This window comes from Bison bison, unplaced genomic scaffold (assembly GCF_000754665.1).
Source record: "Bison bison bison isolate TAMUID 2011002044 unplaced genomic scaffold, Bison_UMD1.0 scf7180017864314, whole genome shotgun sequence".
NCBI lineage: Eukaryota > Metazoa > Chordata > Mammalia > Artiodactyla > Bovidae > Bison > Bison bison.
In genome coordinates this window covers 2,416,066-2,430,945 of record NW_011494886.1, presented here as the reverse complement: position 1 = coordinate 2,430,945, position 14,880 = coordinate 2,416,066, and the positions used below count along the sequence as shown (strand labels likewise).

The window sequence follows — 14,880 nt, the reverse complement described above, 5'->3', positions numbered from 1 at the left end:
AGCCTTTGACTGTGTGGATCACAATAAACAGTGGAAAATTCTTAAAGAGATGGGAATACCAGAACACCTGACCTGCCTCTTGAGAAATCTGTATGCAGGTCATGAAGCGACAGTTAGAACTGGACATGAAACAACAGACTGGTTCCAAATAAGAAAGGAGTACATCAAGGTTGTATATTGTCATCCTGTTTATTTAACTTCTATGCAGAGTACATCATGACAAATGCTGGGCTGGAGGAAGCACAAGCTGGAATCAAGATTGCCAGGAGAAATATCAATAACCTCAGATATGCAGATGACACCACCTTTATGGCAGAAAGTGAGGAACTAAAGAGCCTCTTGATGAAAGTGAAAGAGGAGAGTGAAAAAGTTGGCTTAAAGCTCAACATTCAAAAAACTAAGATCATGGCATTTGGTCCCATCACTTCATGGAAAATAGATGGGAAACAGTGGACACAGTGGCTGACTTTATTTTTCTGGGCTCCAAAATCACTGCAGATGGTGACTGCAGCCATGAAATTAAAAGACGTGTACTCCTTGGAAGGAAAGTTATGATTAACCTAGACAGCATATTAAAAGGCAGAGACATTACTTTGCCAACAAAGGTCCATCTAGTCAAGGCTATGGTTTTTCCAGTGGTCATGTATGAATGTGAGAGTTGGAGTATAAAGAAATCTGAGCACCGAGGAATTCATGCTTTTGAACTGTGGTGTTGGAGAAGACTCTTGAGAGTCCCTTGGACTGCAAGGAGAGCCAAACAGTCCATGCTAAAGGAGACCAGTCCTGGGTGTTCATTGGAAGGACTGATGTTGAAGCTGAAACTCCAGTACTTTGGCCACCTGATGTGAAGAGCTGACTTGTTTGAAAAGACCCTGATGCTGGGAAAGATTGAGGGCAGGAGGAGGAAGGGACGACAGAGGATGCGATGGTTGGATGGCATCACCGACTCAATGGACATGAGTCTGGGTGAGCTCGGGGAGCTGGTGATGGACAGGGAGGCCTGGCATGCTGTGGTTCATGGGGTTGCAAAGAGACAGACACGACTGAGTGACTGAAATGAACTGAACTGAACTGAACTAATCTCATACTTTTCCCCTTTACTTTCCAGGGCAGTGAGGAGAAACCAGCCAATCTTGCTAGGCTAAAATGTTCTAACGTGTAAATACATGGTCTGTCAGAACATTTTAAAAGAATTTAATGAGAAGTATCCAATGGTGATACTTCGCATATCTCTATGACTAAAGGTTGTGGATTATTAGTACCCTCTTCATCACTAGAAATAGAATCATTACAGTCTTTAAATGTAACCAGATTAGAGAGCCAGTTTCAGATATCTGATGTGAACAATGTAAAGCCCAATGTTTCTAAACTTAAAAGAAAAGTTAGTTTCATCTGAAAAATTAAAGAAAGAAGTCTCAGGACTTTTGATCATTTGTTGTAATACTTCAGTGCATGCAAAGTTTCAACCAAGACTCTAAGAAGGATGCTTTCTTCTCTCAGGGAAGACATGATACTTGATATAAAATTGACATTCTGTACAAACTTGCTGCCAATGGAGGTAATGAAACAGAATAACTCATATTAGCAATTAAGTTTTAAAATGAATTCACTATTATAAAAATAATCACAGGAATATTTGTGAAAGCAAGGACAATTTCTTTTCTCTTCTAAAAACAACCATTTTAGTACACTTAAGGGGTATGTTCTAAGTTGCAGGTTTTATCTCTGGCATGAGAAATTGCAGAGATAATTTACTGATTTACCTTCTCAGTGTATTCTTTGGAAGGTGGTATTTTGTTTACTTGTAGGAGAATTTTGTGTCTGGTTTAAAAGGCAGGACTCTCCACGGGCCTTCATTCCCTAAAATACCTTTATTAACCATAAAGTGTCTTCCATTCTCCAGCCAGTAAGAGATCACTGAAACTCAATATACTTGAAGACTTACTTAAGTCAATTTTGAAGACACCACTAATGCATGACAAAGCTATTACAACAGAATCCTCTAGTATTAAGGCACTGATTTAGTTATATCTGATAAAAACTAATGTGCCAAATTGTCAATACTCTCAAACAAAATGGCTAAAATGAGAATCTACTGAAATGGCAACAACTTCACTGATAGCTCAGTTGATAATGAATCTGCTTGCAATGCAGGAGACCCCAGTTCGATTCCCGGGTTGGGAAGATCCCCTGGAGAAGGGAAAGGCTATCCACTCCAGTGTTCTGACCTGGAGAATTCCATGGACTGTATATTCCATGGGGTTGCAAAGAGTCAGACACGACTGAGCGACTTTCACTCTCACTTAACAGTTCATGCACGAAAATCATGTTTTATCACTAAAATTAATACTTTCTATGGGGCATTTGAAATAGAATCCATAGGATAGAAGAAAAGCCTTTGAGTATCCTTTGAAAGGCATTAATCAAGGCTGGGTTCTCTGAATTTTCCATGGACAACAACCTATATCTTTAAAATAGGGAGCGCAATGGGTGACAGAATACGTGAAGAATTGACACTGAAGAAGAATTCTATTTTGCAAGGACCACAGGATACCATATTCGTGAAACACTTTCTTCCAGAAGCATTGGGTCTCAAGGTGCACAGACCAAAATACCTATACGAGAAAGCCTTCATAAGCTCCAGTAACGCTACGCTGTCATGGCTGCTGTCTTCTGACCAGCAGACAGCTCCCTTTTAGCTGGGAATGGGCAGGCTCACTGTAGTTTTATTATTCATTGGAATCCTGTCAGATGCCCTCAATACTTGTCACACTTAGGGTAAGAAAAGAGGGAAGGAAGGAAAAGAAGGAGGGATGGAGAAAGAGAAGAAGAAAGGAAAGGAGGGAAGAAAGGAAGGAAAGAAGGAAGGAAATTGTGACATAAGTCAAAAACAAAATAGGAAGTTAATTTGAGGGAGAACTTGAGGTTGTCACTGGAGATTTAGTTTACTTTTAAAAGGCAAAGAAAGCAGAAGAAAATAGAACATGCAGTAGATGTTCATTGTTTATTTTCAGTTGTGATAAATGCAAGAAATGGCATTAGGGCAAGTGAAATACCATACTTTAAATCGAGGCAGCAAATTGTGGCCCATGGACAAAATCTAGTCATATTTTTACAAATAAATTTTTTTTGGACAAAGCCATGCACATTTGTTCCCTTATATGTGGCTTCTTTCTTGTTGCAACAGCGGAGTTGAATACTTGCAACAGTGACCATATGGAACACAAAGGCTCAAAAGTTCATTCATTAGCCCTTTGGAAAAGCTACAGAGTAATCCCTCTGAGGTCAGCTCTCACCTCTTATCTGTTTCTGGAATAGATATTTGAGCCTAATATGAACTAAATTTAATAGTTAGAATCTCATCCTTTGTCTTACTTCCAGCCCAAACCAGTAATATTTAGCTGTCCAGAAAAGTAAAATTATTTCAGAGACTTGTTTACTGTTTATTTTTAAGAACTTTGTTGAATCTATTTTTCTTATGTCAACATGTTTTTAAAAATTATTTTTATTCAAGTATAGTTGATACATAATATTATTTAAGTTACATGTGTGCAAAAGTTATTCAGAACTTTTAAATGCCTTGCTCAATATATTGGCTATATTCCCTATTTTACAATGTATCCTTGTAGCTTATTCTATAGATAATACTTTGCACCTCGTAATCCCCTACCCCTATATTGCCCCTCCCCATGTTCCCTCTACCCACTAGTAACCAGTAGTTTCTTCTCTGTATCTGTGACAGGCTCTTTGTTTATTTTTTTAATGTGGTGAAAATGGATATAAAGTTAGAATGGGAAGTAAAATGTGTATTTTTATAAGCTTAGGATTCACAAATGCTTATTTTCTATAATTTTATTTATTTATTAGCTGTGCTGGGTCTTCGCTGCTTGCTGACTTTTCTCTAGTCGCTGAGAGCAGGGGCTGCTTTCTAGGAGGGTGAGCTTCTCGTTGTGGTGGCTTCTTTTGTTGCTGAGCACAGGCTCCAGGCACACAGGCTTCAGCAGTTGTAGGCTGCTGTAGGCTCAGGAGTGTTGTGGTTCCTGGGCTCCAGAGCACAGGCTCAATAGTTGTGGAGCATGGGCTTAGTTGCTCCGCAGCCTGTGGGGCCAGCGATTGAACCCATGTCCCCTGCATTGGCAGGTGGATTCTTTGCCAGTGAGCCACCAGGGAAGCCCCCAAATGCTTATTGAATTGTGGTCATATATAAGAAGTATTTTTTAAATCATTGTTGTTCAGAAAAATACTATAAAAATATTTAAAATACTAAATACTAAAAATACTATAAAACAGAGTGTTTTCAAAAACCAAATTTGAACTAGATTAAGACTATTTTGACTGTCAGAAACTGCAAAATTCAAAAGAAGGAATGCATATAGGTCTCAAAAACGATGAAACTGAGAATTTGGACAAAGTAAAGACTATTACCTCTCTCTCTCTCTCCGTACCTCCCTCTGTACCTCTCTCTACTGGATGTATGTCCAACACACATACACACATCCTGTTCTGTTTCTCTTAGGAACCCTGACCAATAGACCTATTTTAGGAAGAATGAAGCAAAAGCAAGGTAGGGATGTGGAGGGGAGATTAATTTACTTTAAGAAATTCATTCACATGATTGCGGAGACTTGGCAAGTTCAAAATATGCAGAGTAGACCATAAGGCTGGAAACCCCGGGTAAGAGTTGCACTTGGAGTCTGAAGGCAGACTGCTGGCAGAGCTCCCTTGCCTACAAGGTCAGTCTTTTTCTATTAAGCCTTCAAGTGGTTGGATGAGGCCCACCCACACTTTGGAGGGTAATTTGCTTTATTCAGAGTCTACTGACTTTTAAGGGATTCTCTGGTGGCTCAGATGGTAAAGAGTCTGCCTGCAGTGTGGGAGACCCAGGTTTGATCCCTGGGTCAGGAAGATCCCCTGGAGAAGGAAATGGCAACCCACTCCAGTATTCTTGCCTGGAAAATCCCATGAACGGAGGAGTCTGGCAGGCTATAGTCCATGGGGTCGCAAAGATTCATACACCACGGAATGACTTCACTTTCTTTCACTGACTTAAATGTTAATTTCATCTAAAAATACTTTCACAGAAATATCTAGAATAGCGTTTGACCAAATATTGGGATAACATGGCTAGCCAAGCTGACACATAAAATTAACCATCGCAGTAGGAAAAGTAAGGAAGGAAGGGGATGAACTACTCTTCTTAATTCTGGTTTCAAAATTCTTTGAGAAAATACTCTGGTTTGTCCTGTTATGTGCAGTGCCCACCACTGGGCCAAATAATTTTAAGCAGGGGGTGGTATCCGGTAAAAGGATTATAATCAGTCCGGCTCACATGAAGTGCCCACGATGAACCAGTACATTACGGCTTGGGAGGAGGTGGGGTTACTTTGTACAAAATAGTTGTCAGGTACAAAACGAGGTGTCTCATAAATGGGAAAATCATTAATTAGTACCTTATAAAGGTACTTTTCATACGTCAGCATGTTTTTCCAAGGAAAAACCTTGAATTTCTGTCTTTTAAGGATTTTTATGTGATTTTAACTATAGTTAATTGATTTTCTATCATATTGTATATAAGCTCTTATGGAGAAATAATGGTTTTCACTCCATTTATGTATCTAAAATTGATTTCATCTGCTTTTCTCTGTGTATTTTCTAGCTTCAACAATTACTTCCTCTGTGGACAGAAAGCAGAGCACTGTAACACTTTATGCAGAAGGTAGTATGCTTTTTTATCTTTTTGAGGCCACTACTGAAGCATGAAATGTTGAGCTTACTTAGAAACAGAGTCAATGGTCTGGACTGAGTGCCAGCCTTGTGCCCAGTTGAAGAATATGGTGATCTGAACCCTGTGGGATAAGGAACCTGAATGACCCCACATGTCCTCCCCTAAAGCAGTTCAATTTCACTGGAAGATTATGGAATGTTCTCTATCAGGCACTGTGCTGGGCTTTGTGGGGAATATAAGATTAACAAGACTATCAAAGAGCCCCAAGGGAGCCCAGTTTTGTGGGGGAACCCAGCCATCAGGAGCTCAGCTATCAGACAGACAGAGGAGGTAAGCGCTCATAAGCAAGTGTATCAAGGGAGAAAGGGCATGGTTAAGCACCAAGGCTTAGGAAAGGGTTCACAGAGCATATAGCAGTAAACTGGGTCTTAAAGAAAGGGTTTTTAAACAGAAAAAAAGCAGTATACTGACCACCTTAGAGAGTGAAAACAATGTGAGAAATGACATAGAAATAGAATTGTACTTGGTGTTTTTTCTGGAGTGTGGAGGAAATGTAGTCAAATGTAAAGTGAGTCAATGTGAAAAAGAGGGCTTTCAAAGCCAATATTAAGACATTTAAATTTGTCCTTTTTAGGCCATGAGAGATGTTTAGAGGGTTTCAGAGTTGAGGGAGTGACATCTGTGTTGTAGAATGATATACTGGCTGCAGTGTAAGGTATGAACTGAAGGGAGAAGAGTGTTGAGACAGAGATAGAAGTTAGGAGGCTTTGCAGCAATCTAGGTACACGGTGACAGGGACTTAACCTAGGGTGTGGTAGTGAGAAAAGAAAGGGAATGCCCCAAAGCCAACTGGAATTTGTCTGTGTGCATATTTATAGCCAAGGGATGCAGAAAAGATGAGATATGACTGCTGGTTTGGAAACAAAGATGAGACTCTATCCTCTATCTTCTCTGTGAAGTAGAAGGTAAAAATCCCTGTAGCTGATCACAGGCGTGTACAAAGAATACATTTGTAGATAGGAGCCAAATCCACTGTGTGTGGGGTTGGCTCTGGCCATTGTGTAAATGATCACAACAGGTATGAAAATGAAAGAAGAGAATGAAATAATAGCAACACCATAAGAACTATCATTATACGTGAAGGGTGATTGAAGTTCAGAGAATGGAAGATGAAAGGGCATAAAATATCTGCCATGCTTGGAATCTTCACTGTTGGAGCTATTTTTTTTTGGATATTGTGCCCCTGTTCAAGTGTGCTTAATTGACTGGCAAGTACATTCCCTTAAAAAAACAGTCAGAACTTGTGGATAAATACTAGCAAAAACATTAAACTTATACTGTTTACAAGGTAAAGTTCAAACTCCTGAGAACACAAAGGAACATTCACACCTTGCTATCTCATCAGTCTCTTTATCTTTCTGGTGTTATCTTCATCATCTTTCCCTTGTGTACAGATCTGTTTACCCACACCCACTCTAGTTGTTTTCCACAAAGGTTTAATACTTTATATATTTCATGTGATTTCTTATGTAATTAGAAAGTTCTTGCTTGTATCTACATCTTTGACAAGAGGTTCCCTCTGGAAGGGAATACTTTTTGGAGTAATGGGAAGAATATGATTTAACCGCCTTCACTCTGCTTTTAGAATCTTCCATCTTCCTTCATTAGTTATGTGATCTTTATTTGGCTATAAAATGCAAGGACTTGAGTACATCTCTGAAGAGGCAGGTGACACCAGAAGATGAGAAAGGAGATATTAAATGCAGAGTTTAGTACAGACAAGTTTCATCCATATAAACTTCTTGTCCATTATAGCTGATTCTATTTATGAATAAATAACTGACATGCACTTCTGTTAGAGGTGAGTTGTAACAGACACACCTAATTAGCATATCTCACCAAACCCCTACCAAGCACAGAACATTATGTGAATTTATGGGAAAGAGTGACCTTTTAAATTGGAAAATATCTGTAGGTTTGCAGAGCTGAATTTTTACTTTAAAAGATGTACAAAAGGAATCAATTTCTTTATTTAATTCTCATAATTACATTTAATGTCTGGAAATAAAATCTGCAAGCAAAGTTCACAGTTGAATGGGTCTGGTAGTATAACTGAATAGGAAAAAAGGAAGGAAGGAAAGAAGGAAGAACAAGAGGGAAGGAGTGAGGGAAAGAGGAAGTAAGGAAGATCTGTTGATTTTACTGACTTTGGGATTCTCCAAATAAAAATAAACTTAAAAAGTTTCCAGCTTGTTTAAAAAATTCCCAGCTTTCTTAACCTAAATGCCACTCTATTTAATGCTTGTCTGAAGTGCTACTCTTAGGAATAGGCATTTAGTTCTGAGGTTACTGGTTCATTCTCTCATCAAAACTTAGGAAGAGACAAAACATCACTGATTATTCCCTTTTCTATCCTGTGGAGTATGAATTACAAGATAAATCTGCTAGTCTCTATGACCAAAAGATTAGGTTTAGAACACTGTCTTATAGATTCTATTTTCTCATCTGTTTGTTTTATAGACATCAAATCTCCTGAACTAATGTTATAACACTTGAAAAATTTTGTTGCATATATAATTCATGTTGCTATCTTAATGATTCATAATACAGGATGAAGTTGGTTAATCTTTGGATAAGTTTAATACTTTATATATTCTCCGGGCAAGAATACTGTAGCGAGTTACAATTTCCTTCTCCAGGGTTATATATATTTCATGTAATTTCTTGTGTAAGTCTAATATTTCTGGAATATTACCACCAGCAAAGTTCAAGTACAACTTCATGTAATATACTGTGGATTAATTTCAACACATGAAGTTCTATGAAGAGCTTTTCTCTTATTATTTTCATGTTTGTGCCTGTGTGGGTGTCCAGTTAAAACTTCACTATCAGTACTAGTGGATACAAAAGCTGTGCTCACTTGCCCTCCTGTGCTGTGGCCAAGTGTGTTGGTAGTAACATGGGAAATAGTCCTCAGAGACAAGCCGCCCTGCTTCGGAGCCTACAGACGTGATACAAATCAGATCACAAGAGGAAACTGTACTGACAAGAGAATAACCTGGGCCTCCAGACCTGACGAGAATCCTGCCCTTCAGGTTGATCCAGTGGCCATCACTCATGATGGGAATTACACGTGCCAAATAGTAACAAGTGATGGGAATTTCTATCATGAGTATCACCTCCAAGTGTTAGGTAAGGAACATCATATATTTTGGTATTTCCAATTACCAGATTTGGGACTGAAGCAAATCTATGAATTCTATGTCCCAGGTTTTAAGATTGAAGCATTTCCCCTACATTTCTGCAGTGCCCCCTGAAGTGACCCTTGTTCAAACTGAGAAGGGAACTGCAGTGTGCAAGGCAGCTGCAGGGAAGCCGGCTGCACAGATCTCCTGGACCCCAGAGGGGGATTGTGTCACTGAGCAAGAGCCTTACTGGGGTGACGGCACAGTGACCGTCCAGAGTACATGCCGCTGGGGGGGCCGCCATGTGCTGAACGTGTCCTGCTCTGTCTCCCACTTGGCTGGCAACAAGAGTCTGTCCATAGAGCTGGATAAAGGTAAGTGCCTGTTCCTATAGTGAACTTGATGCTCTATAGAAGATTGTGAATAACCAAGCAGAGGGTAAGAAAACTTATGCTTCTAATTCGGAGATAGTCTCTAAAACTTAACTGAGTAATGCATTAGTATACTAGAGAAATTGTATTCCTTTATTAGATAGAAGGAATTAATTCAATAACTCCTTATTAATATATTCTAATATCTTTTATTCTCGCACTGTAAAAGTACTTTGAGATTAATTATTGGTTGTTGCTGTTTAGCCACTCAGTTGTGTCTGATTCTTTGCAACCCCATGGACTGCAGAACTCCAGGCTTTCCTGTCCTTCACCATCTCCCTGAGTTTACGCAAACTCATGTCCATTGAGTCAGTGATGCCATCCAACCATCTCATCCTCGGTCGTCCCCTTCTCCTCTTGCCCTCAATCTTTCCCAGCATCAGGGTCTTTTCCAATGAGTTGGCTCTTTGCATCAGGTGATCAAAATATTGGAGCTTCAGATTCAGCATCAGTCCTTCCAATGAAGATTCAGGGTTGATTTGCTTTAGGATTGACTGGTTTGATCTCCTTGCTGTTCAAGGGACTCTCAAGAGTCTTCTCCAGCACCACAGTTTCGCTCAGCTTTCTTTATAGTCCAACTCTCACATCCATACATGACTACTGGAAAAACCATAGCTTTTATTATATGGAACTTTGTGGGCAAAGTGATGTCTCAGTTTTTTTATACGCTGTCTAGGTTTATTGTTACTTTTCTTCCAAGGAGCAAGCATCTTTTAATTTCATGGTTGCAGTCACCATCTGTGGTGATTTTGGAACCCAAGAAAATAAACTTTGTCACTATTTCCATTTTTTCCCCATCTATTTTCCATGAAGTGATGGGACCTGAAGCCATGATCTTCATTTTTTGTGTTGAGTTTTAAGCCAGCTTTTTCACTCTCCTCTTTCACCTTCATCAAGAAGCTCTTTAGTTCCTCTTTGCTTTCTGCCATTAGTGTGTTGTCATCTGCATATCTGAGGTTATTGTTATTTGTCCCAGCAATTTTGATTCCAACTTGAGCTTCATCCAGCCCAGCATTTCGCATGATGTACTCTGCATAGAAATTAAATAAGCAGGGTGACAAAATATAGCCTTGACATACTCCTTTTGCAATTTTGAACCAGTTCATTGTTTCATATCTGATTCTAACTGTTGCTTTTTGACTTGCTACAAGTTTCTCAGGAGGCAGATAAGGTGGTCTGGTATTCACATCTCTTTAAGAATTTTTCGGTTTGTTGTGATCCACACAGTCAAAGGCTTTAGTGTAGTCAGTGAAGCAGAAGTAGATGTTTTTTTGAAATTCTCTTGCTTTTTCTATGATCCAACTGGTATTGGAAATTTAATCTCTGGTTCAGCCACCTTTTCTAAATGTAGCTGGAAGATCTGGAAGTTCTCAGTTCACTTATTGTTGAAGCCTATCTTGAAGGGTTTTGAGCATTACCTTGCTAGCATGTGAAATGAGTGCAACTCTATGGTAGTTTGAATATTCTTTGGCACTGCCTTTCTTTGGGACTGGAATGAAAACTGAAATCTTCCAGTCCTGTGGCCACTGCTGAGGTCTCCAAATTTCCTGGAATATTGAGTGCAGCACTTTAACAGAATCATCGTTTAGGATTTGAAAGAGCTCAACTGGAATTCCATCACCTCCACTAGCTTTGTTCATAGTGATGCTTCCTAAGGCCCACTTGACTTCACATTCCAGGATGTCTGGCTCTAGGTGAGTGAGCACACCATTGTGGTTATCTGGGTCATGAAGATCTTTTTGTATAGCTCTTCTGTGTGTTCTTGCCACCTCTTCTTAATCTCTTCTGCTTCTGTTAGGTCCATACCTTTTATTGGTTCAAAATATCAATACTTATATATCATTTAAAAATACTAACTCAGTAGATAGTCAAGAACAATAACTTCTTTGCTGATATTTTATTTTTTATAGTAGTCACCCCTTTATTGCTACTCTGAGTAACAGAGCTTTCCTTCTCCCTTGCTGTCTGAAGCCAATTCATTGACCAAACATTTTTTCAATGTTATTATGTATTTAAATCTTATGATACAGAGATGAAAAGACAAAATCCATGCTTTCTTATTGTTCCAGGGAACATAATATGTTGATTAGGAGCAATGTCTTTGGTAACACATGGCTCTCATTTACCAAATGTGTAACTTTGAACAGCATTTAAGTTCTCTGTCTCAAGATTTTGTTTTTAACTGATATATAACATTATATTAGCTTCAGATGTACAGCATAATATTTAATGCTTGTTTTTGTGAAATGATCATCTAAATAGATCTAGTTAGTGTCTCATGGTTTCTTCATCTGTTAAATAGGATAAAAGTATCCACCTCACAGAGTTATTATGTCCATCAAATAAAATAATATATGTATTTAACATGGTGCCTAGCACAAAATCAGTACTCAATAAATATTAGCTGCTATACTTATTATATGAAAAATTATTAGCTATTATATTAATTATATAAATGCACTAGATATTATACTCTATAACATTATTAAAATAATATATATTAATTATTCATCATAACATCTCTCATATTGATCTGTGTTTCTGCAACAGCTTTATATAGCATGCAATTCACCCATTTAAAGTGCATTATTCAATGGTCTTTGAACATAGTTATATAATCATCACTACAATCAATTTTAGAACATATTTATCACTTCAAAACGAAACCCTTTACCTTTTAGTTATCATTCCTTAATTCCAACATTCCTCTAGTTTTAGGCAATCACTTAATCTACTTTCTGTCAAAATAGATTTTCCTATTTTGGACATTTCATATAAATGGAACTATATAATATGTGGCCTTTGTGACTGGTTTCTTTTACTTAGCATATTTTTTCAAGAATTACCCATGCTGGGATTTCCCTGGTGGTAAAGTGGTTAAGAATCCACCTGCTAATGCAGGGGACACCGGTTGGACCCCTGGTCCAGGAACTAAGATCCCACATGCCTCAGGGCAACTAAGCCTGTATATTGCAACTACTGAGCCCATGCATTGTAACTGCTGAAGCCTTCACACCCTAGAGACTCTGCCTCGCAAGAAGAGAAACCAATTCAATGAGAAGCCTGTGCACCACAACTAGAGTGCCCCCACCTGCAGCAACTGGAGAAAGCCTCCATGCGGCAGCAACAACGACAAAAAGAATCACCCATGTTGTAGCGTGTATCGGTACATTCGCTTCTTCTTTATATATGTTTATGTTATTTATTTTAAATTAGGTTTTTGAAATGACACAAATATATGCTTTTCTCATCGTAGAACAAATTAAATACAGATAAGAAAACAGCCTGCATTTACCCTTCTGGATTTTAATATACAAATAGTCCATTATTCAGTATAGAAAAATCAGGAAATACAGACAAGAAACAAGCAAACACAGTCCCAGCCCAAAATAACCATAGTTAACATTTTGGTGCATATCCTTTCACAAGTATATTTATACAGACACACACACACACACACACACATACATATATGTCCACATATAGATAAATATGGGCTTCCCTGGTAGCTCAGACAGTAAAGAATCTGCCTGCAGTGCAGGAGACCTAGGTTCAATCCCTGGGTTGGGAAGATCCCCTGGAGGAGGGCATGGCAACCCACTCCAGTATTCTTGTCTGGAGAATTCCATGGACAGAGGAGGCTGGCAGGCTACAGTCATGGGGTCGCAAAAGAGTTGGATATGATTTGGTGACCAAACAACAACAACAAATACATCTATATATTTATACATTTCCCTCCAACCCCAGCAATTAACTTTGTGTGGGAACACAGATTATAGGTTCTAATGGACAATACTACTCCATGAGTTGATCTGCTGGACTAATTCCTACTAGCTCAGGTATTAATACAGCTTTTAATTAATTGTTTTATAATTAATGTTTTATAATGTTATATAATGTTTTTATAATGTTTTATAATGTTCCATTGATATTTACAGCTTCTACTCATTCTAGTAGTGAAATAAAATATATAGATAATATTTATATGAGTATACCCACTTCTAATCTTTATTTTCCGGTATCCATCTCCTAGTGATGGACAGAGAAGCCTGGAGCACTGCAGTTCATGGGGTTGCAAAGAGTTCGACACAACTTAGCGACTGAATGGCACCAGCAACAATCCATCTCCCACCAACTCTAGGCTCTTATTTTATACTTATTGATTCCAGACTGAATCATTTATTTCCAGGCTCACCTGACCTTCTCTTCTGTAGACCAAACATAACCTGTACTCTATTTTCCTCTTCCATGTCCTCAGAAGCTTGGCTTCATTAATCATCCTTGCTCTCCTTTGTTCAGTCTTTTCTGTTTCACAAATCCTTTCCCTAAGCCTGATTATATAAACATGCCTGTTTTCCTTTCATACTTAAAACAAGATGCTATGAATTCCTCAAGCTGTTAGGTCTTGCCTTTTACTCATATCCAGTATTTGAAAAAGAGGATTCTAACAAGGTATTGATTTCTGAAATATACAAACAGCTCATACAGCTCAATATCAAAAGAACAAACAACCCAATTGAAAAGTGAGCAGAAGACCTAAATAGACATTTCTCCAAAGGAGACATACAGATGACCAATAGGCACATGAAAAGACACTCAACATTGCTAATTATTAGAGAAATGCAAATTAAAACTACAATGAGGTATTACCTCACACCAGTCAGAATGGCCATTATCAAAAAATCTGCAAATAATAAACACTGGAGAGGGTATGGAGAAAAGGGAACCCTCCTACACTGCTGGTAGAAATGTAACTTGGTACAGCCACTACGAACAGTGTGGAGATTCATTAAATATCACAATCCCACTCCTAGACATATGTCTGGAAACAATGGAAACTCTATCTTTGAAAAGATACATGTACCCCAATATTCATAGCACTATTTACAATAGCCAAAACATGGAAGCAATTTAACTACATATATACAATGGAGTATCATTCAGCCACAAAAAAGAATGAAATAATGCTATCTGCAGCAACATGGATGGACTTAAGAGATTGTCACACTAAGTGAAGTAAGTTGGACAGAGAAAGACAAATATCATATGGTATCACTTATGTGTACAATCTTTAAAAAATGAAATGATATAAATGAACTTATTTACAAATAGGAGTAGACTCATAGACATAGAAAACAAATTTATGGTTCAGTCAGTTCAGTTGCTTAGTCATATCTGACTCTTTACAACCCCATGAACTGCAGCACGCCAGGCCTCCCTGTCCATCACCAACTCCTCGAGTTCACCCAAACTCATGTCCATTCAGTCTGTGATGCCACCCAACCATCTCATCCTCTGTCGTCCCCTTCTCCTCCTGCCTTCAATCTTTCCCAGCATCAGGGTCTTTTCCAATGAGTCAGCTCTTCACATCAGGTGGCCAAAGTATTGGAGTTTCAGCTTCAACATCAATCCCTCCAATGAACACCCAGGACTGATCTCCTTTAGGATGGACTGGTTGGATCTCCCTGCAGTCCAAGGGACTCTCAAGAGTCTTCTCCAACACCACAGTTCGAAAGCATCAATTCTTTGGCACTCAGCT

General features: G+C 38.6%; 1 protein-coding gene across 5 annotated transcripts in view; it reads left to right on the top strand.

The window, feature by feature from the left end:
- CD200R1L (CD200 receptor 1-like) overlaps window positions 1-14,880 on the top strand; it is a 29,720-nt gene that overhangs the window by 7,179 nt on the left and 7,661 nt on the right. Inside the window, exons 2-6 of one of the 5 annotated variants that reach the window (XR_826362.1) lie at window positions 4,517-4,564; window positions 5,657-5,716; window positions 8,600-8,917; window positions 9,033-9,284; window positions 12,363-12,507. Coding sequence is in view for 4 of the 5 variants with exons in the window: in XM_010852755.1 (XP_010851057.1) it covers window positions 4,517-4,564; window positions 5,657-5,716; window positions 8,600-8,917; window positions 9,033-9,284 (678 nt within the window). In the remaining variant the exon portion in view is untranslated. The remainder of the gene's footprint in view (window positions 1-4,516; window positions 4,565-5,656; window positions 5,717-8,599; window positions 8,918-9,032; window positions 9,285-12,362; window positions 12,508-14,880) is intronic. The other 4 variants (XM_010852757.1, XM_010852755.1, XM_010852758.1 and 1 more) reach the window with 4 other exon arrangements.